General features: G+C 39.3%; 4 protein-coding genes across 4 annotated transcripts in view; 2 read left to right on the top strand and 2 right to left on the bottom strand.

The window, feature by feature from the left end:
* Nucleotides 1–2869, top strand: part of LOC128378270 (cytoplasmic phosphatidylinositol transfer protein 1-like) — a 44949-nt gene extending 42080 nt beyond the window's left edge. The window contains exons 8-9 of the mRNA XM_053337729.1: nucleotides 591–654; nucleotides 1655–2869. Coding sequence (XP_053193704.1) covers nucleotides 591–654; nucleotides 1655–1965 — 375 coding nt within the window. The 3' untranslated portion in view covers nucleotides 1966–2869. The remainder of the gene's footprint in view (nucleotides 1–590; nucleotides 655–1654) is intronic.
* Nucleotides 2870–4327: 1458 nt separating this feature from the next.
* On the bottom strand, nucleotides 4328–7782 carry slc25a19 (solute carrier family 25 member 19). The gene is made up of 7 exons (XM_053338633.1): nucleotides 7710–7782; nucleotides 6681–6835; nucleotides 6277–6432; nucleotides 5987–6157; nucleotides 5257–5437; nucleotides 5000–5130; nucleotides 4328–4919 (listed from the first exon to the last, which is right to left on the bottom strand). The coding sequence occupies exons 2-7, from the start codon at nucleotides 6810–6812 to the stop codon at nucleotides 4704–4706; spliced, it is 987 nt and encodes a 328-aa protein (XP_053194608.1). The 5' UTR covers nucleotides 6813–6835; nucleotides 7710–7782; the 3' UTR covers nucleotides 4328–4703.
* A 1163-nt stretch (nucleotides 7783–8945) lies between these two features.
* Nucleotides 8946–13198, top strand: mif4gdb (MIF4G domain containing b). The gene is made up of 6 exons (XM_053338112.1): nucleotides 8946–8998; nucleotides 9615–9734; nucleotides 9834–9943; nucleotides 10514–10669; nucleotides 10782–10874; nucleotides 11657–13198. The coding sequence occupies exons 2-6, from the start codon at nucleotides 9656–9658 to the stop codon at nucleotides 11882–11884; spliced, it is 666 nt and encodes a 221-aa protein (XP_053194087.1). The 5' UTR covers nucleotides 8946–8998; nucleotides 9615–9655; the 3' UTR covers nucleotides 11885–13198.
* A 264-nt stretch (nucleotides 13199–13462) lies between these two features.
* Nucleotides 13463–16008, bottom strand: mrps7 (mitochondrial ribosomal protein S7). Its single transcript, XM_053338111.1, has 5 exons — nucleotides 15953–16008; nucleotides 14431–14622; nucleotides 14279–14342; nucleotides 14027–14194; nucleotides 13463–13927 (listed from the first exon to the last, which is right to left on the bottom strand). The coding sequence occupies exons 1-5, from the start codon at nucleotides 15994–15996 to the stop codon at nucleotides 13706–13708; spliced, it is 690 nt and encodes a 229-aa protein (XP_053194086.1). The 5' UTR covers nucleotides 15997–16008; the 3' UTR covers nucleotides 13463–13705.
* Between the last annotated feature and the right edge of the window lie 141 nt (nucleotides 16009–16149).

Genomic DNA, 16149 nt, shown 5'->3' with positions numbered 1-16149 from the left:
AAACAGACAAACTTTTTTTGACCCGTGTAAATTGCTGTCAGTGCCAGAGGCGTTTCATTTTCTGCTCTAATGTGATCATATGTTACACAACCAGTCGGCCAAATCAGATGTTTCATTATCGCCATCTCATGTACTACAGATTGACCCCCCCCCCCCCCCCCCCCCGCCCCCTCCAACGTCCCTTTACTTTGGCTGGGCAGTTTAGATTTCTTATCTCCCATTTCCCAAATCCATTTCACCTATCCCTGTACAGCATCTGTCCCTGGGGTGAACTGTCACTGTACTTCTCTTCTTGCCTGAGTCACACACTCACTGACTCACACACACACACACACACACACAGAAACACAGGTGGGCATAGCCATTACTAACCTCGTAACACCAGGATTGACTCATATTAATCACATTCCTCGGGGGGTGAGCGGAAACCTTTAGCACTTAAAATGTTTTGAAACTCTCAGCGGCCTGCAGAGTGAATTCATTCTGATTCACATCCTCTCCTCTTGAACACCCTCCCTGCCTGTGCCCCTCTCTGACTTTCCTCTTCTGTGATCTTGCCTCTTGTCTCTCTTTTTTCTAATTCTGCTCAGGTGATTCGAGAAGTCCTGCTGTTAGGACACAGGCAGGCCTTTGCCTGGGTGGATGAGTGGATAAGTAAGTGTCATTGTTAATGAAGGCAGTCCTCAAGAGACCTGGGTTTTATAGCCTTCGATTCACCTCAAGATTGCTGTTTGATGTTGTGGAAAACTAATCCAGAGTCCATTTACCTTCATGTGGAACATAGTTTACTTGATGAAGTACAATCTGTGTGACTCAAGTTCAAAGTTTCCCTCATAGCAAGTATTGCCAAACTTATCCATCTGATAAGGATGTCTTTTAAAGGACTAGTGTGGCCATATCTATGTTGTAAACACTGAAAATGATTGTTTGAATTTGAAGTATTATTATTATCAAACAGATAGCTGCTTGGTTTATACAGTGAAGGTAGTGGTTTATACTTATACATTATTGTTTTGGGCTTGGAACAATGAAATATATATTATAATTAAATATATATTATTATACTATATTATTATATATTATATAATATCTGAGGGGACAGATATATGTACAAGCTTTTCTGCTGTTTAGCACTCTGGTGATATTAAAGCCACATACTGTAGATGTGATTTCCATGTTTATAGAAACTTCACTGTTTTCAGCTGTACGCTCTCTTTTCATCTCAACTATTTAATGATTCATTTCTACGGAGGCCTCAATGACCTAAATGAAGATATTTTTTAATCTTGTCTACACAAATATATTATCTCTTTTAGAGCTGTGGGAGCTCAAGTTCACATCTTTTCTGAGGCTTTATTATATAACTTTGCTACAGGCAATATGTCATGAATGTTTTCATTATTGGCTTTGGACAAGCTGCTGTAATAACAGATGCTCTGATGTAAGCATGCTTACCCACAAGCACACATTTAAAATGATGCTTTCTGTTTTATTGGCTTTGAAACACTCAGCATGATCCATCTCTGATCTGTATATTCACAATTAACCATAGTTGACATCTTCTGTATGATTAAATTATGAACCTCCCTTCATCCTCACAAACAGTGAAAGTCCTATCTCTCGTTGTAACTCTACAATGCATCCATCCCAACAGACATGACCATGGAGGAAGTCAGAGAGTACGAGCGTGCCACACAGGAAGCCACCAACCTAAAGATTGGCACCTTCCCTCCAGCTATCTCCATCACAGAGACACCCCTGCCATCCAGCACCCGCAGCGGGCCCAACAGCGCCCCATCCACTCCCCTGTCCACCGAAGCCCCAGATTTCCTGGCAGTGCCGAAAGATCGTCCAAGGAAGAAGTCGGCACCGGAGACCTTGACCCTGCCGGATCCAGGCCGCAGGGATTCGCTCTTCAAACTTCCCAGCTTCTTCTCCTGGAACTCCAGTCCGCAGCCAGAATGAGAGCGGGGCCATCCCACTGGTGAAACCCCTCAGACCTGTGGATCAGTGGAGGATGCCTTCCGAGCACATCCCACAAATGCCCCCTCAGCCAGCTGAAGTGAAGGAGACTTGTCACTGTCCTGGTGATCCCAGTCCCCCCCTCGCCCCACCCTCAGCAGACCCGCCGGTGTTACAGTAAAGCCAACAGCTCTCAGACTGCCTTTACAGGTACAAGTAGGCAGCCTGGTCTCCACAGCAAAATGTCTTGTGGGTGTAAAGGTACAGCACGTCCCATTGAGAGTCTAATAAAAGCAGCTGGAGACTCTTGATTTCTCCCTCCTCCTCAGATAACAACCAGCCAGCACCATGCATCAGGCAGTAGTTCAATTAGCCAGATTGAGTGTAGCATACATTCCTGAAAATGTTTCACCCCTCAGAGCATCACCTTGCTTTTTATCCAAGCTCGGGGAGTGTTGATGAGATATGATGAGATTCAATCACTGCACACATAAACTTTACATGTACAGAATTCCACATTTAGTTTTTTTCTTTACCTTTAGCATCAAAATCTGTCTGGCTTTGTTAACTGGAGCTTGTGGTTTGACGTATCTATTAATGTGGTTGGGACTTTTAGACAGATTCTCGTTGGCCACTGTATCAGTTGAGTATTATGGTTTTCACAGTCAGGTGTAAGGTGATTGTGTATTCTTGTAAATAGTGTATGAACATTAAATAACCAGTAAAATGTCAGTTAATCATAAACAATATCATAACCAGCGACAAGGCTGCTATGAATTTGCTGTTATGTATTTTAAAAGGCTATCTTCTGTAAGTGTTTGTTTATTATAGTGAGTTCCGTCAGCCACAATGTCTTCAAATGATTTGTGTAATTGCATGATTTTGACTGCAGGAGCTACTCTCTCTCTCGCTCTCTCTCTCTCTCTCTGTTTCATCTGCCTCATACTTGATGTGTTTTAACTGAGATTTTGCAGATTGGCTTATATGTCGTTTTGCTGCTGTAATCATTTCAGCTGTATTCATTTTCAGACATGCTGTTGATGGGTTTTGTATTCATCAGATTAAATGTAATAAATAACTGTCATAACTGTAATTGTGTGAGGAGTCTTTGCTAAAACCATTTTTCTCCATTTCTCCTTATGCCTGCATGAGTTCTCTCCGGGTACTCAGGCTTCCTCACACAGACCATAAAACATGCAGGTTAGGTTAATTGGTCACTCTAAATTGCCTGTAGGTGTGAATGTGAGTGTGAATTGTTGTTTGTCTAGCCCTGTGACGGACTGGTGACCTGTCCAGGATGTATCTTGCCTCTCACCCAATGACAGCTGTGATTGGCATTTGATAAAAGCACCAACACTATAAATGTACAGCACTCAAACATAAACTGAACTCATTAAATAGCTAAGCACAAACACAGTTGATAAATTGATCTACAGAAAATGTATCTATTATCTCTTTTGATCATTTAATAATTATTGTAGTAAGATTTCAAGCTTCTTTAATATGCTGATTTAATGTCTGTCTTTGTCATACAGGACAGTGAGTTAGATAGCTTTGGGTTTTGGGTTGTTGGTCAGACAAAGTAAAATTATGAAGACTTCACTTTTGACTCTGGGGAATTATGATGGACATTTGTCACTTTTTTCTGAAATTTCACAAACAATTAATCAATTAAGAATCATTATATTAATCAATAATGAAAATGATCATCAGTTGGAGCATTAATGATTATTTCTCTCGTCAACTTTTGAGAGTGCAGTTCAGTTTCAAGTCACAATTCAAGTCAAGTCACATCCTTAACTTTAGGTTTCAAGTCCTAAATTAGTAATAATGCATTTAATTATTCACCTAATTTAATGCTTTTGCAATGCCTACACATTGGTTTACATCATATAAGTGTTTGACTGTCCAACTTATGACTAATTCCACACCTGTGGCGGACACTACAGTTCAGCTTCAGTAACCACAGTTGATAATGTTCTGTATGCCAAAACACTTTATACTTAAAAAGCAAAAAACACATCAGCATAAATCAATCAGCTGCAGTTTCTGATTCACACACACCCATGTAGCCTCTTGACAAAGGACTACAGAGACCTCAAGTTCTTATAAAACTTTTAACTTTTAATTCAAAAATAATAATAACCTGTATGTTTCAGTGCTGGACAGAGATGTAAGCACAACGCATCACCTTTAAGGAGTGTATTTGCCCTACACTCCACACAATGCTTATTTTCCCATCACAATACATAATACAATAAATATTACAGTCACTTAAGTGTTCATGTTTTTTGTCTATGGACAACATCAGCACATAATCCTAAAGCAAACCTTAAAGACTCCTTCTTCAAGTTAAGTGACTAAAAGGAAGTCCGTGAGAACAAAGTTACACCTTGTTTAGTAATTACTTAACAAAAGTCAGAGCTTAAAATGTGCAAAGTTCGGTTTGAGCATTAAATGTTGTTATGGCATTTTTTTTTTCTCTTAAAAGCACGCACATATAAACCTTAAAAACTCAGGATAAAATATGAAATACATTTGTGGAAAAATAAATGTTTGTACAACACGAGGTATAATGACACCACAAAAACAGATAAAGTTAGGCTTTGTTTTTTCATCCTTATGTGTAAACACAACAGAGCCCGCCACCAAACATCAAACCAGCTGATAAATTTGTCCAAGTGCAAGAACGAAGTGTGAGGATACGTCCTATGTGCATGATTGTGCAATGGTTTCTCTCATTATCTCTCCTTTGCGTCTTTGGTGAGGCCATTTGCTCTCTGTCTCTGCTTAAGGTCACGCATGGTATTGAGGAAGAATTCATACCAAAAAAAGGTCAAGCCTGTCGATAGTGCAGCCTTCACAAGACTGGGAGAGAGGCCTTTAAAGAAGCCTCGGACGCCCTCCTCTTTGGCTATTTGAACCATGCAGTCCGCCATGCTTCTGTAACTCCGCACCTGCACATGAGACACAGGAGATAAACATGAGACCCCAAAAACAAGCTCCAACAATGTAAAACACTCACAGGAAAGCATACCTGTCCAAAGTGAACTCTGGCTTCCTCAAAGCCTCCAACCTGCAGTCTCTTCTTAAAGAGGTCAAAGGGGTACGTCATTGTTTTGCTTATCATTCCAGCTCCACTGCCACATATCAGGCTTCTCAGGTTTCCTTGGACAGAGGACATGTAAAGTCAGACTCAGGCAAACTGTAAACACTGCACATGTGCACATATGTAAAATGTCATGCGGTGTAATAAATAATACGGGCAGGACCATGACTTTGATCTCCACTGACCTCCTGAGTTTCCAGTTTTGGGCTGTGGATCCAGAAAGTTTTTAAAGACTTTGTAGAAGAAGAATTGCAGTCCAGCGTATGGAAACACTGCCACTAATGTAGGAGACAGGCCACGGTAAAAGGTCAAGACTCCCTCTGCGCGGCACATGGTAGACACTGCATGTCGAAGGTTCCTGTACACCTGAAGTGAAGACAGATGAGTGTCAGAACAAAAACACTTTAATGTTACAAAAAGAAGCACGTTTGACCAGACCAAACAATGAGAGTAAATGAGTAAATGAAGCTTTTTCCAAGACAACATTTGGTCAGTTGTTTAGCACATTTCTTTAGATGGGTAAAACTTCAACTACTGGGAGCCTCATAACTCCATTCTGGCCAGGGAGATTTGTTGTGTGCCATACTCATCGCCGCCTCTCTATGTTCCCTTCCTGTCTCTACTATCTGCTGTCAATAAAGACCAAATATACATAACAGTAAAAATCTGAATGTCAATTTTATTTATTTATTTATTTTTTTTTTGAAAAGGTGCACCAAACTTTTTATTTACTCACATTTACACAAGAGTCTAATGTAATATGCATCTTCATATTAGAGTTTCCAATTTGGGTATTTTCTTAATATTCTTCATACATCTTTTCAAATCAAATATGACTATGACTTGATGTAAAAGACTCTTAACTACTACCAAAGATAACATGGTGACAGTTTGATTAGCAGGCGTGTGTCCCACCTTGGGTTCTCCCTGAGCTGCAAAGCGTGTCCGCAATGTGTCCAGAGGCTGGCAGACCACTGTGGCAGAGCAGGCAGCCAACCCCCCACATACAAAGTGTACTCCTGCTGTCTGGCTGTCATATGGCGTCATCTTGTGGACCACCTCAGTCATACACTCAAAACTGGCAAACTGCGAAGCGCACATTCACACATTCAGAGTTAGGCAAACACATATCAAGTGATTCACTAAGACAGGTTGTAATAACGCCAAATTAGTACTTGTTTATGTGCACGTGACACAGACTTTACCTGGACAGCCCCAAAGCAGACGGAGAGGAGCTGTGCAGGGAGGTGCCCCTTCCAGAAAGCAGAGAGCCCCTCCTCTGTATGAATGCGACGAGAAGCCTGAAATAACCCCCAGTACCTTCCCTCCCGCCTCTCTGAAGACAGACCCTCAATCTGCAGCTGTGGAGGGGGGTACAGACATACAAGATTGAGATACACAGCAGTATATCATTTCTTGATTATTACAGCTGTACAAGTAAAAGCTCCTGTTAAAAACACTAGTAGTAAAGTAGACTGTTACTGCTTGTGTACGTCAACATATTCCTGGCACATCAAGTTTTGGCAGCTGGAAGCACATCTGCCACAGGTAAAGAATTCAAGAGACCTGACATTTGCACACAGTTAACACAACACTGATGCATCATTACCTGAAATCTGATTTTAATTACATCAAAGGGGCTAACGAGGGCTCGGGTGACCATCCCAGCAGCTGATCCAGCCAGGGCCACCTCATGTGAGGAGAGCGCTGCTTCCCGATTCCCAGGGTCGTAACCCACCATGTTTTCAAAGCCTCAAGCTCGTCCTAATACAGACAGAAAACATTAATTGGTGCTTTAATGTAGACAATACCTAGAGAAATGGTTTGGAGAAATAATCATTTAAGGAAATATATGCATATTAAACAAATGTATCAGTTTGAATCCTATGTTACTTATTGCTTATCATCAAATATATTCAGAAGGAAACATAATGTATGAGCTGTGGGATATAGGGTAAGTGAAAAGTAAGTCATTTTCTTTTGTATCATACTGCACTCTGTGATGATTTAGGTTCTCTCAATACCTTATAATAGTGTACAGGTGATGAAGAGTGGACTGGTTGTGGTTTGGATTATTTAATTAGTATTGGTTCTAATTGCTCTAGTATAATACAGCAGTGCTGGAAGAAACATTCAGATCCTTTAGCTCAGTAAAAATCTTATAAGTGGATGTCTGAATGTAGTGAAGAAGTATGAAGTAGCAAGGCAAAAAAGAAACACTCCAGTAAAGTGCAAGTACTTCAAAAAAATGGCTTAAGTTAACTAGTTAGTCGTTCTTCAACAATTATTATACAGTACGTGTTTTGTCTGGAGGTAAAAAGAAAATAATGCTCAGTAGTGGTATGCATGCCACAATAATAACAACTTCATTCATGTTTTCTGCACGACTTTGTGGAGCATCCGGTCTGTGCAGCATTTGATAATATGATGATATTCTCAGAGTATTAATATATTAATATGTAGGCAAAAACAAATAGTCAGGGCTGTTTTAATACAAACAGATATGAGCCTTTTATGAAGATATGATAAAGAGGTGGAACATGCAGAGGACATGCAGAGGGACCTTGGATCAAGCTAGCTAAGCTAACAACAACAACAGTATATATTTAACATGAAGGTTAAGAGCTGCAACAGTGACACTTACCTTACTGTAAAGGTTTCATAAAAACAGCTACAGCTACAGTACTGAACTCTGACTCTGATGTACGAGCTCGCATTAACAGGACGAGAGCATGTTTCCAAAACCCTCCATGACCTACTGATAACACTTCCGGGTCGGACTCAAAGTGTAACAGTCGAGGCAAGATGAATCCCTGCCTCACGTCATCACCGCGGTAACGTGTCTGCTTTTATATAGATATAGGCTAGTACTGTGCCAAAAACATGAATAATTATATATCTAATCATTCTACTAATAATAATACTAATCAGTCTAGTACTACTATGTAATAATAATAATAATAATCATCATTATCATCATCATCATCATCATCATCATCATCATCATCATCATCATCATCATCATAATACAGAAAACAGGTCTTTTTTCATTTGTTTAAAAAATGTTTTGCCAAAAATAATTATTATTCCCAAATTCCATTTTCTTGTCCTTCAAATTTTATATTTTCATATGCTAAATATCAAGGTACTTTGATCATTAGCCTATAGGTTATCCAATATTGAAAAGCCTCCCAAAAGGACCTGCAAGGTTAAAGATGTTCTAAAGTTTTAATGTCTGAGTTGCTAAAAGTACAGATATTTAAATCTTAAATTTCGTTCATCATTTGGGCTACTGCAGAAAAATGCTGATGCTGCTCCATATGTAGGCTAGATATAGGCTAAAGAGGTTTTCTAACAAAAATACAATAATTCTTATTTTCAGTTAAGTACACACTAAGTAAAACATACTTTTGAATGTTTTCTTTAAAAACCCCAAATCTGTTTTAAAAAAAATCTGGTTAAAGTCCCTTTTTAGGAACAGTGACTTCAGCCCGCTGCTGACTGAATCTGAGTTAATAACATTTGTTATTAATTAAGAGTGAAACTTCTGAAGACATTTAAGTTAAGGCAATATTACAGAGTAAAATTAAAAATGAACAACATATTTTATTTCTTTTTAATCAATTTATTATCACTATTTATTTATAAGTGCATTGTTTTGGAAAAATGGAAATAAGGACAAAAAAGCTGATCTGAATCTTGTTAACTCCTAAATCCGCCCATACTATAAATATTATATTCAATTTCGGACAATATTTCTGCCAGTTGAGCCCCTGAACTCTTAGACACTGTCCCTTTAAGGGAGGGGCAGTTATCTTTGAGGGAAGGGGAGGTAATTATCTTGCTCTGACTCTTCATCTTTGTAAGGTTGTGTCCATAACGTCTCATCTGGGATCAGCTTAGATGAGAAAAACTGACCTGAAATAGGTAAACTTTCGCACTTAAAATGTAAGGGACTAGTTTCATCACATTTATTCTTCGATAACTTATAAGTCGATATTTTGGGTTGAATTGCTTTTCTCCTTTTTTCAGCTGGACGTATCGTTTAGTGCAGTTAAACAAACTTAACTGGTTTTAAGGTTACTGTCTTTAGCTAGCTAACGGTGACGGTGTGTTAAATATTACCGCTCAGGGTTAGTTCACAACGACTAAGTGATGTTTTTTAACCCTGCAATAAACCTAAATAACGTTGGTAAAATTTACGTTTAGCTAACATTTAAATTGATCAGATTGAACTTGTAGCTTGTAGTCAACACTTAGTCTCTGTGTTGTGAGTCAAATGTGTTGATTTGAGGTTTTGTGTGACCTCTTTTGACCCGAGTTGGCCCGCGTAATCCCTCCTATCCCCCTGTGAATGAGCCAGTCTGATGACAGGACAGGATTTTGGGGTTATTGTTGTCTCTCTAAAGTCTCCCGTGGTGTCTGTCTGTGATGTAGTTGGTGCTCAGAGTTGAAGCAGAGTCATAATGTGTTTAAAATGCCTGAACTTTGCGGAAAATACCCTTTTAAAATAATATTATAACGTGTTGCCTGTGCTCCACAGTGTGACGGCTCTCGGGTGTGTTTTGGGTGCCTCCACATATAATGGAAAACTCTACAGAGGACTACAAGATCCAGTCTTTTGACCAGGATACACAGATGCTGCTGAAAACAGCCTTGAAAGGTCAGCTTCTTAGTCTATTACTTTGTTAGATTTCAGCATAATGTCAGTGCTGCAAATCCTTTCAGTTCAAACCATTAAATGCACGTTTCTGTCTTTCAGATCCGAGTTCGGTGAACTTGGATAAGGTGTCCAATATCATCGTGGATCAGTCTTTGAAGGACCAGGTGTTCAGCAAAGAGGCTGGACGCATCTGCTACACCATCGTGCAGGTCCTTACTGTTGGTTGTTCATCACAGTGTAACACAAGATGTTGCACATACAGTAGCAGTCAAAAGTTTGGACTTTTTTAAAGTTTTCTTTTTAATCATTTCTACAATGTAGAACAACACTGAAGACATCAACCTATGAAATAACATGTTGAATTATGGAGTAACAAAAAAGTGTTAAACCAACCAAAATATGATTCCTTCAGATAGTAACCGCCTTTTGCTTTGATGAAAGCATTGCAAGCAAAATGTGGCACCTTTGAGGAATCTAAACTATTAAACATATCCTGTTATGTATATTTATTTGAACTTGAATTATAAAACACTATAAAAATTAAAAGGAAAAAAAAAAAGGAAACACATTTTGGTTTGTTAGACACTTTAACTACATGATTCCATTTTTTTTTTTTTTTGCTTCAGTATTGTTCAGCAATGTAAAGAATAGTCCAAAAATAAAGTAAAACCCCTTGGATGAGTAACAACAGGAAGGACATGAGGCTTGTTTACACCTGTTAATGTTTCCACTCTCCACCCTCTCTCTGACCCCTCTCTCCTGTTTCACACCACATGCAGGCTGAGGCCAAGCAGAACAACGGGAACGTGTTCAGGAGGAACTTGCTGAACCGGCTCCAGCAGGAGTTCAAGGACCGCGAAGAGACGAGGGGGCGCTCGCTGCAGGAGTGGGTGTGCTACGTCACTTTCATCTGTAACATCTACGACTACCTCAAAGTAAGAGTCAGAGGCAGTCTGTAGAAAAACATGTACACGTTTCATCCCTGATAAGAACCTGTTGTTTAGCATGTTCTGTGTTGTGAAAGAAAATAACCCTGTTGACACTCAGGTGAACAACATGCCGATGGCGGCCCTGGTCCATCCTGTGTACGACTGTCTGATGAGGCTGGCCCAACCAGACGCTCTCATGAATGAAGAGGAGGTGAGGAAGAGCATGTGGTTATTTCCTGTTTAAGTTCAGACCAAAGATTCACAACGATACAAAACGGTTTTAGAATATGAACTTACCACTGAAGCCGTCTGATGGCATCACCTGCAGCTCAGCTTCTCAGGTCAGCAGTGGCTGGTTTTAACGCATTACATCACCTGTTTGAACAGCCAAATAACTCCCAGTGAAGTCAGCCAGTCAAGTCAGTAAACTGTCAGCTGATTTGAAATGGCAAAGTTTGGATGGAGGAAAAGAGAGCTTCAACCATGAGTTTGCTGATTCATCAAATACTACTAATGCACCTAAAGCATGCAACTCATTATCCTCATTCATATTTTAAAACACAACCAGCCATGAAAAAAACTTGAAAAGCCATCAGTGAGAACAGTACAGAAAGTCGTTGCCATGGAGACAATATACCGGCATCTCATCAAGTCACATTGGAGTAAACTGGCAGGTTTTGCAGACCAGCGCATTACAAGTAGTTGCAAATTGAACTTGTCTCTTCATGAATGTTTCATCTGAACTGGACTTTATATTTATTTAATTTGGTAAAACACATTTTTCTCTGCAGCTGTCAGTTTTGGAACCTAGCACAGATTGATATTGAGATTTATTGCAAGCTTGAACTGTGCTAATTTTACATCTTTCTAAATGTCTCATAATGTCAAAAATTGTCATATTATAAGCCGAGAATGCGTACATAGTTAGTTTTGGTGTCTTTTAGTGTAACTGTAACTGTCTGACGTCTTTTCCGTCTTCTCCGTCTCCTGCAGGTGGACTGCTTGGTGCTGCAGCTGCATCGCATCGGAGAACAGCTGGAAAAGGTGAACAGCCAGCGGATGGACGAGCTCTTTTTCCTGCTGCGGGACGGCTTCCTGCTCCAGGAGGGTCTCTCCTCCATGGCCCGCCTGCTGCTGCTGGAGATCCTGGAGTTCAGAGCCGGAGGTTGGGTGCTCAGCAGCACTGCCCACAAATACTACTACAGTGAGATCGCTGACTAGGACAGCTTAGTCACCACTGATTATAAAACCAGCAATTTAATGACGGACCTCCAGGTAATCAGTGGAGGGGGTTTGAAAGGCTCCGGCAGTTCATAAACTGTAAAAAGACTTTTCATCTCGCTGGATTGTTCCTTCAGTTTGAAAGTATTACTAAAAGACACGGTGCTGTGGATGTGGAATGTGCAATAGTTCAAGTTCAGTTAACGAGGTTTAGCTACGTCCAGGTAGACTTTGTTTAGAGTTTGATGACAGCTAAAAAAAAAGCTGAAGTTATTTTGTATGTGTTTTTTTTTTATCTTGCTGGCATTCCTGTTTTAAAAAAGACATTTTTAAGTCCAACTTTTTTTTTTTTTTACCAAATCCAAAAGAGTTTGACAGTCCAGTCAGATGCGAGTTGATTTGGTATTCGCTTTACTTTTTTTATTGTTGAGTGACCAATATTTGAATTAACTGAGAATCTGTATTTGAATTACTTAGTTAAATGTTTTAAGTTAGAATTTAAATATTTTACAAAAGGTTTGAATTGAAGTTCAGAGGAATTTTCCACATAATCTGTCCAGTAGGATTCCTGTGTTACTGTTTCTTAACCACTCGTTATGTGAGGCCGGCTTTGTGCTTTAAATTCAGGGATTTTCTTTTATACATTTTATTTTCTCTCCTTTTTTTTGTTACAGAATACAATGTGTTCAGCCTATAAATAAAAGACCAAAAGATACATATTTAAACTGTTTCTACTGACAAATTACAATGAATTCAGGTATTGAATTATTTTCAGAACATCTGGATTCACAAGTTTGTAAAGCAAGTTGTGCCAATAGAACAGCTGCATCTAATAAAGATGACCTGACCAAGCCGACGCCGTTACTCAGCGCTCCAGGTGCTAGAGGAGGAACGTTTCCTCCCTTCACATAAACACAGGTCTGTTCTGAACATGAAGCTCAGTATTTTTCTTTCATTCCTCGTTGAGTAGACTTAAATTCAGGTCCCATCAGTGTGCTTAACACTGGCTGAACTCTTTACTGTTGGAGTCTGTTGAAACCTTTTGTTGATTGTAATCAGTGACAACTTTTAAAATCTCCAACCAAAGCTGTGCCTGAGAATCAGACACACAAACACAGGACATAGTGTTTTAACTTTATTATCAACTAATCTACCAAATAACTACTTGATTATTGCTGACTGCAATGTCCCATATCCAATATGTAACACTTCCAATAGCTTATTTAGTCTAGATATTGAGTTTACCATCACTTTAGACTAAGTTGCTGATTTCTTTTCTGTCTATTGACTAATCTCTCTTAATATTTTATTATAAATATTAGAATATGTAAATAAGACATGACAAATCAATCACTGATTAGGTCAGTGAGGAATGTAAAAAAGAAAAAAAGTAAATTTAATCAAAAGCTCTGACACTTTGTCCCACAATCTTTTCTTAAGCAGTGCTTATCAGACCGAGCTGATAAAACAAACTGAGGGTTAAATACTTTTAGAGATAAATGAATCCTAAAGAGTTAAATGGGTAAGTTGGAGTGCTGAAGACACTCAACCATTTTGTTTTATTACACTGTTGCAACATTTTTACATCACTCCACTTTTTTATGGTTGGGTTGTACATTTAATGCAGATATGTATTTGTTCTAATAAACCTTGGAAGTTTTTTGTTCCTTAATTCAGTTTCTCATGTGTTTATTGTGTGGCAGGAATACATTTTAAGTATCACAATACAAAAAAGTGACCTCTTCTTATTTACAACGTGTCACTGACTCTCGCGTGACTCTCAGTCCTCAGTTAAACTCCTGAAGCTCCCTGCAGGCAGCTCTACCACCAGCGGTAGTGGGCGTACGCTCTGTTGGATTCTGCCATCTTGTGCAGCTCGAACTTCTTCTTGATGACGTTGCCTTCCTTGATGGAGGCGGCGAGCAGCTCCTGGGTGAGTTTTTCATACATGTGCGTGCGCCTGTGTTTGTTTTCCCTGCATTCTGTGATCATCCACTTCATAGCCAGGAAGCGACGCCGGCTGTCCGTAAGAGGAATGGGCACCTAGGCAGAGGGTCAAATCAGTATGTAATCAGATTACTTTCTTCATGCTTAGTCGGCATTAATAAAACAAAAAGAGCGTTTCTCTGCCTTGACACTGACCTGGTAGTACTTTCCACCTCTCTGTATGCTCGCTAGTCCAACCACAGGCTTACAGTTCTCTAGAGCCTGGTGGAAGATGACGTAGGGGTTGCACTCGATCTCCTCTTTCTTCTCCGGTGGAGCTTTGTGGTATTTCTCCACCTGTTTCCTCTTTATGTACTCCAGCGTCTTCCAAAGAAGAAACACAAGTATTTAGTATTTTGTTATTAGGCCAACGACTAAATGAGTGTGATAAGATCTTTACTTTCTTACATCTGACATGATCTCTCTGGCCAAAATCTTGTCTCCGTGTTTCATCATCATGTTGACGAATTTACTGAGAAGCAAAGACAGAAATGACATCATCAGACACTTGAAATAACAGCTTTAAATAAACACGAGTGACGGATGTTGCTTGTTTCTACCTGACGACCGGGTCGTTGAACAGAGAGCTGGTGACACTGTTCGTTGCTGCCTTGATGGGTCGGAGCGCTTTGAGTTCCCGCTGCTCCTTCTCCTCAGCGCTGAGCTCCGTCTCCGGTCTGCCGTAGACCTCCTTCCTGACCTCGGGCTCCAGATAGTACGGGTTGTATCTGCTCCATCTCACCAGGAACACGCTGCAAACACACAAGAGAACAAAGTTTGACTAATTGATTTGACTTTACTGTGTGTTGTGAGGACTGGAGGGGCATTTCAAACTCAGCATTTAATAGATTTTGTTATCGATACCACAGAAAATTCTCTTCATCCCAGCTAAACTTCTCCATTAACACAGTACTGAGAACAAAGTTAAATCAAACTCAACTCTTCACTGTCAATTCAATCATTCTGGACTGAAGCCAGCTCTGCACATCACTCCAGAAAAACCACAACACTTCTACCATATCACATCATTACGACATCCAAGACCATATCTAGTCTCATCCCCCAGACCTACTTAATAGACCACTAAGGTAAGGTAACAAATTTACATTATCATCCATAAAATGAGCAACAACCCAAAACATTCTCTGGATCTCCATTCCTCCATGTGAGTTTCTACTGAGCAATATCAAACATGCTGCTCCATCCTGGTGATAAATTATGTTTACATATTCATCTCCAAAAGAGAAGGGTTTGCTGATGGAAATAAGAAAGTTTAACGAGCCACAATTAAGATCGCAGCTAGTAAAAAGTCTTATTCATTAATGAAGATAAACCAGAGAGAGTGTCTTTTACTGACTCACAAATATCAGCAGGGTTAGGAAGGTTACTTTCAAAATGTAATGGGTAACAGCAGGTTCCTCGTTTAAAATTGAATAAGTAATGTAACTATTTCAATTACTTATCAGTACCTTATTACATTTGATTACTTTTCTAACAAATGTTTTCAACTGTTGTGGTAAGTGTAACTATTAAGCCCACCAAAATCTAAGTTCAGGTGTTTTTTTTTATCATGGATACTGACATGATTTATAAAAGGTAGATCATTTCTTATGTAGATTTTGGAATATAAAATAAAGATATTTAATTTAAAAAGTCAAAAGTCTGGCATGGGCTTAATTGGTACTGTGTGCTCCAAATAAAACCATGTCATGATTTATTCAGTAACATGTTAAATATTAAAAAATGAGCAAAATCTTAAAGGTCTGACTTCAGATGTAACCTCCTTTAGAATCATCAACATTTCCATAAGTAACTGTAATTCAATTACACATTTTTTCCCCTCAGTATCTGTAACAGATTACAGTTACATGTATTTTGTAATGGAAGTAAATGAGTCTCTGTTACTGATGGTGTACACACACACATACACCGCAGGCATGACATTGTTCGCTGTGTAGCAGCAGCGTCATGTACGTTCCTATTTTCGTCTTCAACTAAAGACAAATATCCGTCTACGTTATATCAAACAGACTACTGACAACATCTGCTAATAGCTTGTATCTCTATAAATTGGAGACTTACCTCGGTGTCCAAGGTTTTAATAATCCTGAGAGGGAGGCAGACATGTTGGAAATGTGAGTGTCACTTAGGACCCCGGGATGTGCAGTTTAGTACCCCCGTGCAGATGCCTTTTAAAAAAAGAAAATTACAATCAGCGTATTAATTTGCAGGTTTTTAATTCAATACAGTGATTAAATATATATGTTTTCAATAATATA

This window comes from Scomber japonicus, chromosome 18 (assembly GCF_027409825.1).
Source record: "Scomber japonicus isolate fScoJap1 chromosome 18, fScoJap1.pri, whole genome shotgun sequence".
Lineage (NCBI taxonomy): Eukaryota > Metazoa > Chordata > Actinopteri > Scombriformes > Scombridae > Scomber > Scomber japonicus.
Note: the sequence above shows the minus strand (reverse complement) of the source record. Positions and strands in the feature narration are given on the sequence as shown.